The sequence below is a fragment of the Schistocerca americana genome, chromosome 6, assembly GCF_021461395.2.
Source record: "Schistocerca americana isolate TAMUIC-IGC-003095 chromosome 6, iqSchAmer2.1, whole genome shotgun sequence".
Taxonomy (NCBI): Eukaryota; Metazoa; Arthropoda; class Insecta; order Orthoptera; family Acrididae; genus Schistocerca; species Schistocerca americana.
Genome location: NC_060124.1, coordinates 145522848 through 145544713, shown reverse-complemented (window position 1 = coordinate 145544713; position 21866 = coordinate 145522848). Strand labels below are relative to the sequence as shown.

Genomic DNA, 21866 nt, shown 5'->3' with positions numbered 1-21866 from the left:
CATACCTTACATTCAAGTAACGATCCAAAAATTTAGAATTGTTTGGATTTACGTTGTATCATGAAGCTTGGAAAGATATGTTCAGCGAGGATGATACAATAAGAAGGCAAAAATATTTCTTTACACTGTGGCCCATTGTTTTAATATTGGCTTTCCCTTTGAAGGACTAGTAACTCGTAGTGCAAGTAAACCAGTTTATAAAGGGTGGATTACAAAGGCACCTCTTGCACCACAGGATGCTATCAAGAGTGACCTAAATAGGTTTACTGCCCTGGGTGCTGTTGAACCTGTGTCGGCAAGTGAGTGGGCAATACCTTTGCTTACTGTGAAAAAACCATCAGAGAAACTATGCCTGTGCAGAGACTTTAAGGTTATTGTCAGTTTCCTGTCACAGATTGATACATATCCCATTCCAAAACCAGACACACTTTTCTCTGCAGTCGAGGGAGACCAGCATTCCTTGAAGGTTGATCTCTCCCAAGCTATCTTAGAACTACTCGTGGATGAGGAATCACAGAAAGTGGTGGTAGTAAGCAAGCCACATGGATTATATCATTTTAAATGCTTAGTTTTCAAGGTGTCAAGTGCTCCAGCAATCTTTCAGAGGTTCCTCAAGCAAAAATGCAGTAGCTGTTCCACACCCTCCAGTCCACAAGCCTCAGATACTATCTCAAAGTATCACTCTTTTTCCTACCGTCGGTGGTATACCTAGGACACGTCATCTCTCACAAAGGTATTAAGCCCACACAGAAGCTGGATGAAACAATCATCATGCTTCCTCATCCCACAAACTTAAAGGAGCTCCAGTCCTTCTTAGGAAAATAATATATTATGGAAAATGTATCCTAGGTATGATGTTGAGTGCGCATCTGTGCAACAACCTGCAGAAGAAGGCCCTGCCCTTTGTATGATGGAGGCATGTGAACAGGCATTCAGGACACTGAAGCAGGACCTCCTATCAACACCATGTCTCACCACATTTCTACCATGCAAACAACTAATGGTAGCACTGGGTGCCTCTGAAGGTGTCCTGGGGAGTGGCCTGGTGCACAGAGACGCGGATGACTCTGAACATCCATTCGCATTTGCATCAAAGACGCACAGTGCCATGCAGAAGAGGTATTTACAAACTGCAAAACAAACTTATCAGATCATCTTTGTGCTGAAGAAATTTGATATATTCCTAATTATGTGGCATAAGCTGTGTATCTCCCTCTTCGATGTGGCAGCAAAGTAACTTGAAAGAACTGGCCACTGACTTCAGTGCTGGGCACTCTTTCCCAGCAGATACAATTATGAAATTTACTACTGCAACCCCAGACAACAGGACAATGCAGACCCCCTGTTCTGTTTCATGATGGGCGCCACGCCAAAGTTCAACGAAGATGAAATTTGTGCTTCCAGTTAAACTCAAGGACAAAATTTTACAACAGATATGGCAGTACATACAGCAGGGCTGGCCGGACAACATTCCTGTTTGGGACTCAAACCCATTGTGGCATTACTTCCAACTCCCTCCTCCCCCGCTTATGCTAATCCTAGTGTACAGAATTATCCTAATAACCCTGGGTTAATAGTCTCCCCAGGTAGTTCTCCTGTAAGACAATCTTATGGGTCTTGCGCCGAGCTCACCAGGATGTCTCACAAACTAAACTGCTCACCGGACATCATGTGTACTGGCAGGGCATAGACCTGCTGGTCAAACATCTGTCTGCAACCACCATCAGTGTGAACAGCAGCAAGTGGCTCCCCACCAAAATTTCTCATCCTCACTGAAGCCCTCACGCCTGTGATAGCATGTTCAGATCAACTCCTCAGGCCCCTTCCTTGATGCTACCTGACTGACTGACCTTGATGTGTACTTCATCTTTCTGTGTATGGGCAACAGTTGACCCATGAGTGCAGTGGCCACAGTAGCAGCACTGAGCAGAATTTTCATTATTGAAAAACTACTTCTCACACTGGTACCAGACATTGGTTACAATTTTGCTCCCAGGTTTTCGGCGAGTTTTGCTGCAGAATTGGCATTCAGTACCTGTTGTCTCTGTGTTTTCACCCCCAGTCAAATTATGAGGCTGAAAGACTTTTGGAAACTTTTAAAATAGATGAATATGTGCCTGACACTCCTACAGATGAGGTGCTTATACTTTTTTTTTTAGTTCCTTCAGGATGAAGCTAATAAGGGAGAAGTGTCTTGCAGAATTCCTCCATGGCTATTAGCTCAGCTCAAGCTGCCAATGCTTGTGGGGCCATCCACAGTTCTGTCTCCTCACTTCCAGTCAGGCTCCTGCGAATGGGCATGGAGTTCCAGTTGCCAGGACAAGTGGGGACCAGTAGTTGTCTGGCAGCTGTGGGGATTCCAGGTGATTACTTTGGTGATAAGGGACCAGACAGTGACATGCATTTGGTGAGGGACCCAGCTGCCATTGCCTAGGGGCCCCTTTAGTGAACACATATTGAGGCAATACCACCTTTCTCTTTCATCAGACCATCCGCTATCTCCACTCCTGCTCCCAAGCTATTCCTGCATTCTGATTCTCAGCACTGGTCTCCAATCCAAGCTATCCCCTCATCTCCCTCTGTCAATAGGCCATCCAAGATTGACCAAATGTCAGAAGATAGGACTGTGGTACTGGCCCCACACCCACCACTGCAGTTCCCTTCTGTGCCACGATCTAACAGGGAAATGAGGCGCCTTTGCTACCAGTCTCAGACTCTCAGACACACCAAGACTCTAACTGTGCCACTGGGCTGGAACCTTCTGGCCCCATGCTCCTGTCTGCACCAACAGAGGTGGTAAAACCAGAGGCGCCATCTGATGCTTGTGAATACATCGGCCTGGTTCGGAGTGCTGCTTGTGTACCCAAGGGGGGAGTCAACTCATGAAGTAGGTGCTTGCTGCTTCCTCATGGAATAACTGATTTGGTAACCCATGTACTGCCACCCAGACATTGGGTACCACCCGACTGCCACATATGATGCGACAGTCACTTCACCTTAACGTCCACTATTGCAAAATGCAGCTGGCAGGGAGAGATGCCACAGCCAAGCAACCAAGCACAACAGTCATGCAGGAGCCTCTATGTACATAGTTACTGCCCAGAATCCCCTCAGTCTGCTCTCACACCTCATGCCTTCTACTATACTAGGTAGAAATGTACTGTACCTGTCATGCCATGTGGCTACGCCATACGCGGTATCTTTGTGAAATATTGTCCTGGAGATTGTTAAATACACTTGTCCTCTGTATCCACACTGTGAACTACAAGGAAGGTGAGATGTCTTCTGACATTTTTGTACCACATTGTGATTGTGAGTTGTCCCTTGAGTGAAATGTGGTGGTTTTTAATATGCCACCAAGTGGCAAGCTGTGAATTGAAAGAGTGGCACTCCCAGCTGAAGGTAGCTTGAGAGTTTAACAGTGACACAGAGCTACTGGTGTCAACTAGTTGCTGAACGTATTTATTGCGCAAAGCAAGTGTGATGAACTGTATCGTAGGTGACATCACTGCTGTGCGGGACTCAGTTGAAGTCACATTGATGTCCATTAGGAAGGGACAGGAAAAAATTGGTGTTATTTTATGGCGAAAATCGGTATTATTTTTTCCACTTTTCAGTGTTATTTATCGGTATTATTTTCTGGCAAGCTTTTTCTATTATCAATTATCTATTTTTGTCATATTTAACCATTTTTCAATGTTATGTTGAAAATGGAACTATTCCTAAGATATGGTGGGCCAAACATGAGATAAGTGTAGAGAAAAATTATTTTAACAAAAAATTTTGACACAAATAATTATTTAAAAACAAATACCAAAGATAAAAATGAAAATAACAGTAGACAATTTTTCTCACCGACTTAAATATTTATGTTACATAGTAGAATTTTTCATGCCACCATTGCTTTGAAATGGCATACTGCAACACATACACTACAAAAGAAATAAATAATCGAAAATCATATAGTGGTCATTCATACGCACTCGCAAAAGTCAATAGTTGAAAGGCCACTAGTGACGTTATGACTGCTAAATGTAGTGCGACAGTTGAACATGGAACAATTCAACATTAAATGTGTCACTGACATCATTAGATTTACGACACTACATTTTATTATTATTTTGAGCTTTCCCTCATTACAGAGGCTTATCTCCAACATAATAATTTACTTGGAAATTACAATACAAACAATAAACATTCTTAAACTATAATCCCAAAATATTTCTCCAGGTGTTTCGATCTTGTGTGTCCTCTTCCTCTGCGCCCATTCTCCTCATTATGTGCTGTACATTTTGGTGCCAGGTTGTCATAGGTCGTCGTCTTCTTCTTCTTCTCTCCTCCGGTTCCCACTCCAGTATCAATTTTGGTATTCTGGTTTTCTCCATTCGTCGTACATGCCCGTACCACTATAATTTCTTCCTATCCATTACGTCATATATTCTTTCTTTTATTTCCATTCTTCTTATTACTTCGGTGTTCCTTATCTTTTCTTTCCTGGAGATTCTTGCCGATCTTCTCCAAAAGTCCATCTCTAGAGCTTGTAATTTTTTAATGTGCTTTATGTTAATTGTCCAGGTCTCCGTTCCATACAGAACCACACTCTCTAATATGGATTTGTATATTAATTTTTTAGTTCTGCTCATTACATTCCTGCTCCATAAGACTGAGTTAAGCATCCCAATGACCCTCCGTCCGCTACTAATTCTTTTATTGATTTCTGACTCTGATTTTCCCTCAATTTCTAAAATGGATCCAAAATAACAGAAAGTGTTTATCTTTTTGATTTTCTTTCCTTCAATGTATAGCTCATCTGAATAATTAGTCAAGTATTCTGTTTTTTGGTAATTAATCTTCAAACCCCAAGTTTTGTATGCTACTGCTAGTTGATTGCACATATAGTTAGCATCCTCCCCATCTTGGGCTACGACTACTTGATCATCAGCAAATAATAAATGATGTAGGTAAACTCCATATCTTATTTCTAATCCCATACTATTACGTTTATGAGACCATGTTCTAAGGCTAATATCTATATAGATTTTAAATAATGATGGTGACATGGGACAGCCCTATAAAAGGCCTTTGCTTGTCCTAAATTTCTGTGAAAGTTTATTACCAACTTTCACTTGGCAAATGTTATCTTTATACATCTGTTGTATTATTTTAATCAAGGAAGGGTTTATGTTTGCCATATGTAGTGCTCTCCAAAGTAATTTTCTTGGAACAGTATCATACACTTTTTCTAGATCTATGAAAATTAATCATATATTTTTTGATTTTTCCCTATGTTTCTCCAAAATCTGTCGTAATGTGAAAATATGGTCTACACATGATCTCCCAGCCATGAATCCACATTGTTCTTCTTGGGTTCTAAAATTTTTTTCCAGTTTGTTTTTAATTACTTTCACAAAAATTCTCATTAATGTGTTTGTAACACAAATTCCTCGATAGTTTGAACAAATTTTGCGATCCCCTTTCTTAAATATTGTATTAATGTAACCTAGCTTCATCTCGTTGGGTATTGAATCTCCATGTATAATTTTGTTGAAGAGCTGTGTTATCAGTTTCACAATTTTGTCACCACCATATTTCAGACACTCCAGATTGATATTGCCTGGTCCCGGTGATTTACCATTCTTTCCTGTTCTCAACGCCTGAAGTACTTCACTTTCTAAAATCTGGATCTCATCATCTTCATGTCCTTTATCTTCCCCTGTTCCTTCTTCTAGATATTCTTCTCTATCCTCATTTAATAATTTTTGGAAATACTTTTCCCATTCCTTTTGTGTTATCAGTTGGAGATTAGTTTTGCTTTTTGTATCCTGTCGAAGCCCTTTCAATACTGACCATGCTTCTTTTGCTCTCCCAAATTGTAATTTGCTATTCACCTTGGCACATGTTCTTTCCCATGCTTCATTTTTTGTCATCCTTATTTTTTTCATCACTTCATTCTTCTTTTCCTTGTATATTGATCTTGTTTCTTCTGATTTATCATTCAACCACTGAAGGAATGCATTTCGTTTTCCTCTAAGGAATACCTCTAGTTCCTCTGACCACCACTCTGCTGCACGGTTGTGGTTGCTATCTTTTTTACCCAACACTGCCGTTGCTATGATTTTCACATTAGCTTTTATATAGTCCTATATTTCCTCTGTACTTCCTTCAAATGATTCAACCAGTTTCCTTTCCATCCTGGCCGCAAAGAGTGTTCTGATACTTTCGTCTTGTAGGCTGTCAATATTAAAAGGTAAATTTTCATCTTTCTCAGTCTGGTTCGTTTTATTTATGTTACTTGTATCACTCCTTGCATTCTTCCATGGCCAGAAAGACTTCATTTTAACTAGATAGTGGTCTGATCCACACTGGGCTCCTCTATAAGATCTGACATCTACTGCTTTGAAACTACTTGTTTGCCTAATGATAATATAATCTATTATAGAACGAAGTTCTTTGGTGTTCTGTTGCCAAGTATATTTATGAATGTCCTTATGTTTGAAAAATGTGTTGGTAATTTTTAGATCAAATTGTTCGCAAATTGCAATCAATCATTCCCCACTGTCATTATATTCGTCCTCTCCATGTTTTCCTACTATTCTACAAGATTCTCTAATTCCTACCCTTCCATTCAGATCTCCCTTGATAATCAGTCCCTTTCTTCTTGGGACACTACATTTTGTTGAAAAACACTGATTTTGCGTTACTTCCTTAAAAACCGCCGAATTCGCATTACTTCCTTAAAAACTGTTGAATTCGTGTTATTTCCTTAAAAACCACCAGATTCGTGTTATTTCCTTAAAAACCACCAAATTCGCGTTATTTCCTTAAAAACCACCAAATTTGTGTTATTTCCTTAAAAACCACCAAATTCGCGTTATTTCCTTTTAAACCACCAAATTCGCATTATTCGTCGCATTATCATCTAAATGAGTTTTTCCAGTCCCTTCCATTAGGTCATGTCAAGACAAATGTTTTTTGTCTAGATCATGGCAGACAGATGTGAGACAGCCTTCCTTCTAGCATGCTTCACCTTGTACTCACCTGTTGGGGCAGTTGTCTCTGACGTGTGTTCGAAAACAGTCTACATGTGATGGAAACAAGCATTGGTTGCAGGGGGGGGGGGGGGGGGGGGGCGGGCAGAAAGACTTGTTTCTATGTTTATGAGATTAAGCTGGAGTGCATCGATTTTGTGCACTACTTTGCCACATCTGCTGTGTCGGCAAAGTTGTATCCCATTCCTGAGTCTGATACAATGGCTGCCAGCATGCCACAGAATTCTAACTGACAGCCCATTACATGTGATGGGGAACTTTGAAGGATTGGGCCTATTTTAAAATGTCCTCCAAAGTAGGATCCTAAAGTTATAGAGCTTTCTGATGCACTTCCTTATCTGGAGCTGCCCAAATGATTGCATCCCTAATCATCAACTCCACATGTAATTCCTTATTTACTGGAATCAGAAAACAGCATTTCCTACTAAATGCTTGCTGCAATTCAGCCACCCACATGCAGTATGACTGATTTCGCTGCTTATGACCCTGATAAAATTCCACATGGAATGCAGTGACATGGCATTGTTGGTGAAAGTAGGTAGTTACTAGAGCATACATTCTGTCAAAAGCCAGGTGTTCTGATTCTATGAGAGGGACTATTTTGCATAAGGGCTGATACACGCTGGGTAAGATCTGCAACAGGAAAAATGATTTTACCACAGCTGGATCTGTTATCTGGAATGCAGAAAAGTGCTGCCCGAGGTGCTTTTGTATGCTTCCCATTCTTCCGCCGTCCTGTCGTAAGTTGAGAAGGGTGACTGATGTATAGCCAATGGCCTGGAGAACAAAGCTGACAACAAGGCTTCCTGATAGTTCTGTCCCTCTAACAGCAGTTACAGAAATTGCTGTAGCACGACTTCCATCAACACACTTAGAAAGGTAGCCTGTTGTGCAGGGTCCATAGTTATGTAATGAACACAAAAAATGCCCACAATCATTGTATTCACAATAGCTATATTGCAATATAGTTCTAGCTCACACATTAAACAGCATGAGAAATGAGAGCTGACTGAAAGCAATCATCAGACGGTGATGGTATATGTTGACAGCATGTCGCAGGTGGCACTGGGAGGTTCCTGCACAGCTGTGGTGCATGGTCACTCTGCCATGGTGTCTCCTTATGGCAGCCATGCTTCAGATTAGCAAATGCAGAGTGACTGTCACATCGTATGTGCTAGTCGTGCAATGACAGCCAATGTCAGAGATCTCAGCTGGTGCTCAGGGTCTAGGTGGTAGCCCAGAGGGTTGCCACAGTAAGAAACTCTAATAACATAAGTTTTGGATGTTGTTAGAGGCACCTGTGGAACTAGGAATATTAAAGGAAGTCCACATCATCTAATATATAATAGAACTAAAATATCAAAGCAAAGGAGATAAGTGAAGTTTTTAATAACCATTTTTCAAGTATTGCTTCTATTATTTCATCACAAATTACTTTAACTGTGCTGTCTTTTCCCATCGAGTGAGTAAGAGTCAGGCACATCACTATTTCTAATGCCAGTGACTCAAAAAGTAGTGCTGAAAATTATAAGTGGAAATAGCATTTCACATTCATGTAGTATTGATGGCATGTCCAATTTTGTGTTAATAAGTGTTGCTCTAGAAATTGTAATTCTGTTCTTTTCTGTAGCTAACAGTTCCCTAATTACCAACTCTCTCCTAGATTTTTTCAGAATTGCTTAAGTTATTCTTCTGTGCAAAAAGGAGACATAAATGATGTTATCAATTATTGACCAACCTACATTCTTTCTGTCACATCGAAGAGCTCATAACAAGTAATTTATTGCCATGTAATTTCATTCCTTGAAAAATATTGATTGCTCACAAAATATTAATCTTTGTCAGTATCAATGATATTCTCCAACAGCAGTGTAACTAAGATGGTGTTTTTTTTTTTTTTTTTTTTTTTTTTTTTACACCAGTAACAGCATTCCACTATGCCATCTTCATGCTCCATATGTACAAGGGTGGTTTGAAAAGTTCTCAGAATGGAATAGAAAAAAAGTACTTACATCACTGAAACTTTTTTTATATTTCAATGTAGTATCCATGTAGATTACTGCACTAGGTCCAAAGATGTTTCAGTGCCTTGATCCCATCTCGAAAATGAGTTTCCCCCAAGCTTGCAAAATAGTTGTCAGCTCCGGCAGCTATCAGTTCTTCATTTGAAGTGAATCTTCATCCACCAAGAAAAATTTTCAATTTTGGGAAGAGATGGAAGTCTGATGGAGCCGTATCAGGTGAATAAGGCAGGTGTGGCAGCAGTTCATACCTTAGTTCATGTAATTTTCCCATGGCGACAACACGTGTGCGGGTGGAAGAGATGGAAGTCTGATGGAGCCGTATCAAGTGAATAAGGCAGGTGTGGCAACAATTCATACCTTAGTTCGTGTAATTTTCCCATGGCGACAACACGTGTCCGGGTGTGCATTGTCTTGAGAGAAGATGTCCTTCTTCCCTGCTAAACCTGGCCATTTTTTTGCATGTCTTTTGTTGCAGTTTGTCCAGGAGTTTAGCATAATATTAACCAGTAATTGTTTGCCCAGTGGGGAGATAATCTACTAACAGTATCCCCTTAACATCCCTGAACACTGATGCCATGAACTTTCCCGCCAAAGGAATTGTCTTTGCTTTCTTTGGTGGTCGAGAATCAGCATGTTTCCACTGCACTGCCTGTTGTTTTGTCTCTGGGGTATAGTAGTGCACCCAAGTTTCGTCTGCAGTTACAAAACTGCGCAAAAAGTCTCCTAAAACGGCCCAAACATTGTTCCGATATGTCCTTTCTCGTGCGTTTTTGAAGCAGCATCAAGAGTCACGGCACCCATCTTGCAGATAATTTTTTTTCATTTCCAACTCTTCAGTTAAAATGTGATATACCCTTTCATATGACATCTGGCAAGCGTGAGCAATTTCATGCACTTTCAATTGGCGATCCTCCATGACAATTTTGTGCACGTTTGCAATGATTTCTGGAGTAGTGACACATCTTGGCTGACCATTGCACGGATCATCACCTAAACTCTCCTGACCAAATTTGAATTAATTTTTCCACTTGGCAACAGTTGAATATGAATGAGCAGAGTCCCCCAGTGTATTCTGGAAATCGGCATGAATGTCCTTTGCTTTCATACCTTTCTGTATGAAGTACTTAATCACTGCTCAAATCTCGATTTTTTTTCCATCTTTGCAAATCACTATGCAGGAACAACAACAGAGCCCCGTCACTGCCACATCTCTCTACCAAAATCAGTGATGTGGCACATGGTTACAGGCAACAGTCCAATTAATATCATGTGTACAACTCGTTGCGCTAGAGCTGACCTCTCGTGGTGATCATGGGAACTTTTCAAACCACCCTTGTGTCTCTAAAAATGAACAATAATATCATACTGTGCCATGTATCCCTGGATTTTGTGAATTCCAACCGTTTCAAAAGTTCTTCACTTGAAGACTTGGTAGACTGCCTATGATGGATCAACAGAGATTGAAATATCAGTCTGGTTTTTGCAAAAACAGTTTCATAAACGAACTTCTTTTCTTTTATTAATAAAATTCAGGATGCATTTAATGGTGAACATTCTGTCTCTGGTCTTTTCATGGACTGAATAAATCCCTTGACTTTGTCAATCACTTTCTGCTGATTGAAAGGCTAGAGTTACTTGGTATTAGAGACACTTGCAACCTGTGGTTTCAGCCATACCTCACTAACAGAAGAATGTGGCTGAATTCTCAAACAAAAATGATATTAAAGTTCTACCAAATGAAACTTTTCTCAATTACCGTGTCCCTCACGGGTCAGTTACGAGGCCCTTACTTTCCTTCTTATTTATCAATGACATAGCTCTGAATCTGCCTGACACCTTACCTATATTGTCTGCACATGACACAAATGTCCTTATGCAGAATCCATCTCTTCAGGCTGTAAAGTATGTAGTAATATATTCTATCAACAGGCTAATTTTGTGGGTACACAAAAACAGTCTATTATGGGACATGTCCAGTAAGTAAGCAATGCATTGTTCTACTGCCACTACAGCACTAGTGTTGCAGTTCTGCACATTCAGACTTACCTCTCTGGTTCATTGTCTTCCCACTGACACCATTACCGCTTGATTTCATTACTTTTGCATTTCTTAGTTATCATTCAAGATGGTTAAGACAGTCTCTGAGCCAACTTATTGTGAAGTGCTTTCTGTAATACATTTTTTGAATCCAAATGATGTTAAGCCATCTGAAATTCATCAGCTTGTTGAGATTTATGGTGAAAATGTAATGGCTGATAGAACGATGTGAAAGTGGGTAAGACGATTCAGTGATGGATGAACCAGTGTTCATGGTGATGCATAGAGTGCATGGCCTTCTGTTGTCAGTGACAGTTCAGTTGATAAAGTGAATGAGAAAATTTGTGAAAGCAGGTGGTTCACTAGAAGAATCCTTCATGATGAATTTCCAAAAATTTCAAAAACTTTTTAATCCGTGATTGTCCCAAATCACTAGAATTTTGCCCAGTTGTGTTCCTGTTTGGTTCCAAAAATTCTTCCACAAAACGAATCAATTGCACAATGCTTTGACATTTCTTACCCAGTACAGTGATGAGGGAGATGAGTTTGTAAACAAAATTGTACTGGTGATGAGAATCTGGTTTGTCAACTCACTCCAGCATCAAAACAACAGTCAATGGAGTGGAGGCTCTTATTAGCCCCTTTTTAAAAAAAAAAAAAAAAAAAAAAGAAAAAAAAAGAAAAAAAAATTGGAATAATATTGTCAGTACAAAAAAATCATGTGCACTGTGTTCTGGGACAGACAGGACATCCTATTTGTTGAGTTTGTTCCCAAGGCTGAAACCATCAATGCAGTATGATACTGTGAAACATTGAAAAAATTTCAATGCACAGTTCAAAACAAAGGGCATAGACCCAGTGGCGTAATCTGCCTCCTCAGTCTCTTCATGCCTTTCTTGGCCACGGACAATGTCATTCTCCAGTGGAACTGCAGCAATTTCGTCCACCATCTTGCTGAGATCCGACAACTTCTCAGCCTTCACCCTTTCCTCTGCATTGCTCTTCAGGAAACTTGGTTTCCAGCTATGTGAACCCCCGCCCGCCGTGGCTATTGGGGTTATTATAAGAACCGGTCAGCTTATGAGAGGATATCTGGTGGTGTCTGCATCTATGTTCTTCACGCCCTTTACAGCAAGAGTGTCCCTCTACAAACACCTTTAGAGGCTGTCGCTGTTCGGGTGTGGACACCTCAGGCTGTTACTTTCTGCATTCTGTAGCTTTCCCTGGTTGGTGATGTCCTGCAGCATGTCCTGGCTGCGCTGATAGCCCAATTGACACCACCTTTTCTGTTACTGGGCAACTTCAATGCCCATAACCCTCTGTGGGGTGGATCAGTGGCAACAGATCGAGGCAGCGTCATTCAGCAAGTGTTGGCACTGCTCGACCTTTCCCTTTTAAATAATGGTGCCTTCATACCAGTGGCAGTGTGGCACATGGCATGTACTCAGCCATCGACCTTTGGATCTGCAGCCGTAGCCTATTACCATCTGTCCAATTGAGTGTGCACGATGACTTGTGCAGTAGTGACCACTTTCTGATCTTTCTGTCACTGCCACAGCGTCACTCTTCTGGGCACCCCTGTAGATGGGCGGTGAATAAGGCTGACTAGGACTTGTTCACCTCCATTGCCACTATTGAGTCTCTTTCCAATGATGCCTTTGATGCGGTGGTTCACTCGGTCACCACTGGCATCGTTACTGCCACAGATTCTGCCATTCCCTGTTCTTCTGGGTCCCCTCGGCAGCAGACTATGCCTTGGTGGTCGCCTGAGATCGCTGAGGTGATTAAAGATCGCAGGCAAGCACTCCAGCGTCACAAGCGGCATCCCTCATTGGAACACCTCATTTCCTTTAAACGGTTCCAAGCGCGAGCCTGCCGCCTCATTCGCCATCACAAGTAGAAGTGCGAGCCTGCCGCCTCATTCGCCATCACAAGTAGAAGTGCTGGGAAAGATATGTCTCCATCATTGGCCTCCACATATCTCCATTGCAGGTTTGGGCCAAGGTTAGGTGCCTCTATGGCTATCAGACCCCCGTCAGCATACCTGCACTTTCACTGAATGGAGCAGTCTGTACTGACTCTGACACAATTGCAAACTGCTTAGCAGAGCATTTTGCTCAGAGTTCCGCTTCTGCAAATTACCCACTGGCCTTCTGCTCCCTGAAAGAGTGGTTGGAACATCGAAGCCTTCCATTTCACATGTGGCACCCTGAATCGTACAATGCTCCATTCAGTGAGTGAGAATTCCAAAGTGCCCTAGCTGCTTGCCCTGATATGGCTCCGGCCCGATTGCATCCACTGTCAGATGCTCAAACACCTCTCAGTGGATTGCCAGCGACGCCTCCTAGACCTTTACAACTGTATCTGGGTTGAGGGTGAGTTCCTGTCGCAATGGTGGGAAAGCATCATAATCCCTATTTTGAAGCCTGGGAAGAACCCACCAGAGGTGGACAGCTACCGCCCCATTAGCCTCACCAACGTTCTCTGCAAACTACTTGAACGAGTGGTGAGCTGGAGGCTGTGTTGGCTCCTGGAGTCTCAGGGCCTTCTGGCTCCATCCCAGGGTGGTTTCCGCCAAGGCCGCTCAACGACAGATAATTTGGTGTGCCTTTAGTCTGCCGTCCGAACGGCATTTTCCAGGCGCCAATGCTGGTCGCTGTCTTTTTTGATTTACGGAAGGCCTACGATATGACCTGGTGCCACCACGTCCTCACAATGCTGCATGAGTGGGGCCTCCATGGCTCGCTGCCGATTTTTATCCGAACTTTCTCTCCCTATGTACCTTCCGTGTTCAAGTAGGAGGCTCCTGTAGCTCCTCCCATATCCAAGAGAATGGGGTCCCACAGGGTTCTGTATTGAGCGTTCCACTGTTTTAGTGGCTATAAATGGCCTGGCAGCAGCTGTAGGGCCGTCAGTGTCCCCCTCCTTATACGCTGAAGATTTCTGCCTTTATTTCAGTTCCTCAACCATTAATGTTGCTGAACGCCGATTACAGGGAGCCATTCAGAAAGCGCAGTCATGGGCTCTCGACCATGGGTTTCACTTCTCTGCTGGCAAGACCTGCATTTTGCACTTCTGTCGGTGATGGACAGTCCACCCTGACCCTGCCCTTTTTCTTGATGGCCATCTACTACAGGTAATCAAAACGTATCACTTCTTAGGACTGGTTTTCGACACCCGACTAACATGGCTGCCCACATTCGTCAGCTTAAGCAGAAGTGGTGGTGGTATCTTAATGCCCCCCGCTGCCTGAACAACGCCACTAGGGGGGGAGGGGGGGGGGGCAGATCACTCTACATTGGTGCAGCTCTACAGAGCCCTATTTCAGTCATGTCTTGACTATGGGAGTGTAGTGTTTCATTCGTCAGCACCCTCAGCATTGAAGCTTCTTGATCCTGTGCACCACTGCAGAGTCCATCTAGCGATGGGCGCTTTTCGAATAAGTCCAGTGGCCAGTCTACTAGTGGAGGCTGGAGTCCATCCATTGCACATCAGGTGCCGCCAACTGATCGCCCACTATGCAGCGCACGTCCATAACTCTCCTCAGCATCCACATTACTGTCTTTTGTTTCCGAGCACTGTGATTCATCTCCCGGAACGGCGGCCTCAGTCAGGGATATTGATCACTGTACGTGTCTGTTCCCTACTGTTGGAACTCGAGTCCTCTCCTTTCCAGCCTCCATGGTGTATGCATCGGCCGAAACTGCGGGTGGACCTGTCGCATTTTCATAAGGACTCTGTTCCTCCTGAGGCACTCCGCGGTCACTTCTTCTTGATCCTTGATGAATCCTAGGGTTCTGAAGTCATCTATCTGAGGGCTTACTGGTTGATGGTCGTGTAGGCTTTGCCTGTGCTCACGTGGCCCATATCGAACAGGGCTCCTTGCTGGATGGCTGTGCAGTGTCTTCACTGCCGAGCTGGTGGCCACCTCTCGTCCCCTTGAGCATGTTCATTCCTGCCCCGGTGTGTCCTACATGGTATGCAGTGATTCGCTGAGTGGTTTACAGGCTATTGATCAGTGCTACCCACGCCATCCTCTGATAGCCTCTATCCAGGAGTCAGTTTCTGCCCTCGAACGATCTGTTCGATCAGTAGTATTTGTATGGACCCCAGGACATGTCAGAATCCCGGGAAATGAGCTCGTTGACAGTGTGGCCAAACAGGCCACTCGTAAGCTGCTTCTGGAGATTGGAATACCCAAACCTGACCTCCGATCAGTGTTACGCCACAAAGTTCTTCGGATTTGGGATGCTGAATGGTGCATCTTGGTTACACCCAATAAACTCTGTGCCATCAAAGAGAGCACAAATAAGTGGAAGTCTTCACTGCGGGCTTCTCGCAGGGACTCTGTGGTCCTATGCCGCCTTTGCATTGACCACACTTGGCTGATGCATTGCTCTCTTCTCCAGCGTGAGGCCCCACCATGTTGTCGTTGCGGTTCACGTTTGACAGTGACCCACCTTATGGTGGACTGTCCACATCTTGCCGCTCTAAGTTGGAATTTTAATCTCCCTGACTCCCTTCCTTCTATTTTAGGAGACGATGCCTCCATGACTAACTTGATTTTACATTTTATACGTGATGCTGGTTTTTATTCTTTGGTTTAAGTTTTATTTCCTGTCTTTTGTCTTCCAGTGCTTTCTGCCCTAGTCCTTTGAAGTCAGAGATTTTAATGTGTTGCAGAGTGGCTGGCTCATCCTTTTTTATCCTCGTGATCAGACAGCCCAGGTCATCTGCTCTACTGTTTTATGCTCTTCTGCCTGTTTCTTGTATGTCTGTGTTTTTTATATCTCCTGTTGTCCCTGGTGTGTTCAGCTTTGTGTTTTTTTTCTTTTTGTCCCTCTCGAACTCCTGTGATGTCATTTGTATGTTTTCCATTTTATCCCATGGCCTTAGTTCAATGGAACAAGGAACCGATGACCACATAGTTTGGTTCCTTTCAACTTCAAACAAACCAATCAACCAACCAAACCAACCAAAGGGCATGGAATGCTCAGTCAAGGCATTTTGTTGCTTCATGACAATGCGCATTTCCATTCTGCTGGTGTCAGTCAAAACCCGATTCATCAATTTGGTGGAATCTGTGAACAGTTCTAAACAAAAGTCATGGAGAGCTCAGTCACAGCATTGTGTTGCTTCCCCATTCTGTTGGTATCACTCAAAACCTGATTCAGCAATTTAGCTGGGAGTAGTTAGATCACCCACTGTATAGCCCCAATCTCACATCTTCTGACTACCAGTTGTTCTTGAACCTGAAGTGTGATTTTGGAGAAAAGTGCTTTGACAGTTATGACAAAACAAAAAATAGTGAAACTTCCTGTGTGCTGGACCAAGACTCGAACTCGGGAGTTTGAGTCTCAGTCTGGCATACAGTTTTAATCTGCTAGGAAGTTTCATATCAGTGCACACTCCACTGCAGAGTGAAAATTTCATTCTGGGAACAAAAAATGGTGTTTAGCAATGGCGTCTTCACTGGTGGCATCTTTCTATGGAGAGGGCATAGAGAAGTTGGTTTACAACTATGAAAAATATTTTAACAATGTTGTTAATTACTATGTAGAAACATGTTTTAAGGAAAGCTCTTTCTCATAAAAACAAATTTTAGTTTGAAAAAATAAATGTCATGAGCTTTTTTTTCCTAAATTGGTCTTTACTTTCCAGACATGCCATATATTAAACAAAAGCAAAACTGCTCATACACTTTCCAGTTCCTCCAAAAGTCATCCTTCCTGCATAGATCCCATTCTAATTGATGATGAAACAATAGAGCAAGTCAGTGAGATTAAATTTCTTGGGGTGAGGACAGACAATAACATACAAAGGAATACTCGCACAGAAAATCCACTAAAGAGATTGAGCAATCTGTGCTATTGTTTATGGATTCTTAGTCAGTTCTGTGATATCTGAAGCCCAAAAACAGTTTATTTCACTTTAGCATACTGGATTCTCTCTCAGAGATCAGGGTTTGGTAAAAATTTTGTGATGCAAAAAAGGCTTTTAAAGATAACGCAGCAGGCTTCGTCACATTCCTCTGCTAAGCCTTTTATAAAGGAATTGAAAATACTGCCTGTTCCCTGTGAAGTACCATCTTGCAGAGTGTGGCTTAACTAAAATCAAACATGCAAAAGGACTGAGCTGGGGTTTTAAGTATGCATCATTCACCATTTGACAAACTTTATTCAGTTAAAAAAACACTATATATGCTAAGAGAAACAGTACAATAATTAAGAAGGAAACAATAATTTGGATATTATCGACAATTTTAAAATAAAGCAGGGCCTTTTATCAAATTATAACTTTTTATAGACAAGTTCATAAACTGGAAATCTTTAATGTCAGATTACGACCAAATGTTACGATCATTTAAACCACAGACTGTTGATCTTTTAACAAGGGGCACAGCTTAGGAAAGCATTAACAGGCACAAATAAGTTAAATACATTTTTTCATTACTTTTGACACAACCATTACAAACTTGCCCCACTGGGCTGACTCAACATCTAACAATCGTGAAGCTGATGCACAATGGCCTGAGTTTTAGAATAAGAAAAAAAGGTAATGTCAGGACTAGACACTGCCTCTATATCTCCAGTGAGAAAAAAATTCTGGCACTGCCATAGCTAACTTTAGAATTCAGTGAGTGAAGAAACAAATTTCATACTTGATACTGTAGCCTTTTCTTTTACCCTGCTTTTTTAAAAAATAAGGAATAACTGTTTGCATGTAGGCACCGTGCATATGAAATACAGTCAACTGTGACCAAATCAAGCATGAGGTCCATAAAGCCAGTGCTGTTACAGCCCCTGGCTTATAAAAGAGAGAGGGCTACCACATTAAAATAAACTATTAAACCAAAAGAATGAGCAGTTGACAACATGTGTAGCTTCTGATAGTAATTAAAAAACTTGGCCAAGTTTAAAAACATATTACACTGTTAAAACAAGAAGTACCAAACTGGCGGAGGATAACTGGCTGCTTAGACACTTAGAATGAGAAAAACAGCATTTAACATAAGAGAGGTACTAGATTACAATTACAGAAGTTAGTGAGGGATGACTTCCATTGACTGCTTAGGCCTTTAGAATGAGAAAAACCACAGTTATGTGAAACAGTTAACAGGTTACAATTACATAACTTCGCAAGCATCGACCACCTCAGTGAAGATGGTACAGGCTGGTGTGGCATATAGAATCACAGAGTCCCATAAAGTGGCATGCCACACTGTCCGTGATGCTTGAACAGACTAAAAGGGCAGCTAAGTCTGAGCCACCACTACACACTCAACACTGCCATAGTTACAGCACTCATTACCAATTCCTCTCCGATTTGGAAAAGTGCCGGGAACAAGACTAGCAGGGCAGTGAGACTCTTACATGGCTGGAACTACCACACTCACTTGTAAAAGTTCGATCTAACCTTTCAGCGAAGAAGTGGGTTTCTCAGAGCCAAAATTCACCCTAGATGAACAAGCAACAAGGGAGCTTAATTCCACGGCCATGATCAGCAACGAAGTACAACTAGATTACCACACGGCAAATTAATTGGTTTCAGAAGTCTTGAGTGAGCTCTATACTAAGAAAGTTGTAGAACACACACAAACTTCCCAAAGTCAGTATGCCTCACCACAAATTCAAGCCATATGCACCCTTGCTACCAAGAGAGGAGGACGTCACCACCCAAGCGCCATTGGTCCCAGCTCACTACTCGCCATAGCGACACCTCAGTTCCCCAATCACACCACCACCACCACCACCACCACCACCAACAACCATCACATCCCCTAGATAAACAACACACTCTATACCCCAGCTGCACTTCATGCAGACAAGATGGGCAATTTATAAAAGGAAAAGGAGCTGACACAGCCTACCGTCCATATATGTGTTAGAAACTGTGACTTTTGTTAATACGAGATAATGTACATTTGTTTGAGATCAATAATTTTATTCACAGCCATGATACACGTTGATTAATAGTTTAGTTGGTGTGGAAATATGGGCAGTGTGCTCTACGATATCTCTACAATATAACCTTTATCAGTTAGGGAAAATAGAAACACATTTTATTTTAATTTTTGGTGTTGTTAACTTGCAGTGAATAAAGTTTTTGAGTGCAAATCTAGTGCAAATCTAGCCTGATGGACAGTATTGTGTTCAGTTATTAGTTTATTATCTCGCTTAAGCCAGTTTCTCTAGCAGTCTTGTGTAATTTACACTTTAAAATTTCTATCTCATATTGAAGATTGTTGCTGCACTATTTGGAGCTGCTGCTGTTGTGGTCTTCAGTCCAGAGACTGGTTTGATGCAGCTCTCCATGCTACCCTGTCCTGTGCAAGCTGCTTTATCTCCAAGTACCTACTGCAACCTACATCCTTCTGAATCTGCTCTTGGTCTCCCTCTACAATTTTTACCCTCCATGCTGCCCTCTGATACTAAATTGGTGATCCCTTGATGCCTCAGAACATGTCCTACCAACCGATCCCTTCTTCTAGTCAAGTTGTGCCACAAATTTCTCTTCTCTCCAATTCCGTACAATACCTCCTCATTAGTTATGTGATCTACCCATCTAATCTTCAGCATTCTTCTGTAGCACCACATTTCAAAAGCTTCTATTCTCTTCTCGTCTAAACTATTTATCGCCCACGTTTCACTTCTGTACATGGCTGCACTCCATACAAGACTTTTAGAAACGACTTCCTGATACTTAAATCTATACTCAAAGTTAACAATTTTCTCTTCTTCAGAAACGTTTTTCTTGCCATTACCAGTCTACATTTTATATCCTTTCTACTTTGACCATCATCAGTTATTTTGCTCCCCAAATAACAAAACTCATCTTTTACTTTAAGTGTATCATTTTCCGATCTAATTCCCTCAACATCGCCTAATTTAATTTAACTAATTCCATTACCCTCGTTTTGATTTTGTTGATGTTCATCTTATATCCTCCTTTCAAGACACTGTTCATTCTGTTCAACTGCTCTTCCAGGTCCTTTGATGTCTCTGACAGGATTACAATGTCATCAGCAAACCCCAAAGTTTTTATTTCTTCTCCATGGATTTTAATTCATACTCCAATTTTTTCTTTTGTTTCCTTTACTGCTTGCTCAATATACAGCTGGAATAACATCGGGGATATGCAACAACCCTGTCTGACTCCCTTCCCAACCACTGCTTCTGTTTCATGCCCCTCGACTCTTATAACTGCCATTTGGTTTCTGTACAAATTGTAAATAGCCTTTTGTTTCCTGTGTTTGACCCCTGCCATCTTCAGAATTTGAAAGAGAATATTCCAGTCAACATTATAAAAAGCTTTCTCTAAGTCTACAAATGATAGAAACGTAGGTTTGCCTTTCTGTAATCTATCTTCTAAGATAAGTCATGGGGTCAGTATTACCTCACATGTTCCAGTAGTTCTATGGAATCCAAATTGATCTTAACTAAAGGTCAGCTTCTACCAGTTTATCCATTCGTCCATAAAGAATTCGTGTTAGTATTTTGCTGATAGTTTGGTAATTTTCATACCTGTCAACACCTGCTTTCTTTGGGATTGGATTTATTACATTCGTCTTGAGGTCTGAGGGTATTTTGCCTGTCTGATACATCTTGCTCACTAGATGGTAGAGTTTTGTCAGGGCTGGTGCTCCCAAGGCTCAGGTCTTAATGTCAAACTCGTCACACAGTATCATATCACCCATTTCATTTGGAGCTACACAACTAAAATTAACAACCAACACAGTGTAGAAACAATAAAATAAAAATTAGCCCTATTAGCTTTAGATAACAGTTACAGTGATAACTCTGAACACTTTAACAAGAAATAAAATTATGAACTGCTTTATAAACACTAAAAAATGGCAGTAGAGCTCTGCATATAGACAGACAACCAAGTGGCCTCTTCTTTTCCCTATTATATGTCATTTGTTGCTGTGTCCAGTAGACAGCTAATAGTGCTAAATATGAATAAATGACAGTGTTAATGAGTTTTAAACAAATATACAAAGGCTGAACAAATTAACAAACTGGAATCTTAAATCTAGAATCTGAACTATGAATTGATAGTGTTGAACATCAAATTTCTATTTTAGATTCTAAAATTTTGTGACATTCCTGTGAGTAGAAATCTGTAATACCAACTTTAAGGAATACTGATTTGATTATTGGTTTTATGATAAAAATATTTGTTTTACAATTTCTCTCCCTAAGATGAAAAAGAACTTGCAGTGAATGGCAGTATTGATCAAGAAAAGAAAGACCCTCAAAGTGCCATACAGAATGACCAAAGAAATGCAAGAAACTGTGAATCTGATCAGTTTCCTTCAGAACTAATGACAGGTGGGTACAGAATATTTCATGTGATTGAGTACAACTTACATCCATTATGGAGTGGAAATGTATCATTTGTTTGTGCTTTTAAGTATTGCATTATTTTTGTGTATGCCTACAGTTGCTACTTAATTGGCATGTTTTAATTTCTGAATAATGTGAACAGTACTTCAAAAAGAAATACTTCGCATTTTGGACCTTGTATCCTGAATTCAGAATTGTTTGCCTGTGAAAATTTTACTGCATCTAAATGTTTTATGCAAGGCATTTGTTCTTGGCCAATATTAATAGCTGAGTTACCTTGCTTTTATAGTCATGCATGTAACTTCACTGTGTGTTTTACCTTAAACTTTAAAAAAATTGTCATGATTCTTGATTTCAGAGACTTTCTTAGCATGACTGATTAGCTGTAGGTTCACAGTTATCCATAT

General features: G+C 41.3%; 1 protein-coding gene across 2 annotated transcripts in view; it reads left to right on the top strand.

The window, feature by feature from the left end:
- LOC124619645 overlaps positions 1–21866 on the top strand; it is a 214271-nt gene that overhangs the window by 157317 nt on the left and 35088 nt on the right. For both annotated transcript variants that reach the window (XM_047146173.1, XM_047146174.1), the window contains exon 7: positions 21316–21444. In XM_047146173.1, the coding sequence (XP_047002129.1) occupies positions 21316–21444 (129 nt within the window). The remainder of the gene's footprint in view (positions 1–21315; positions 21445–21866) is intronic.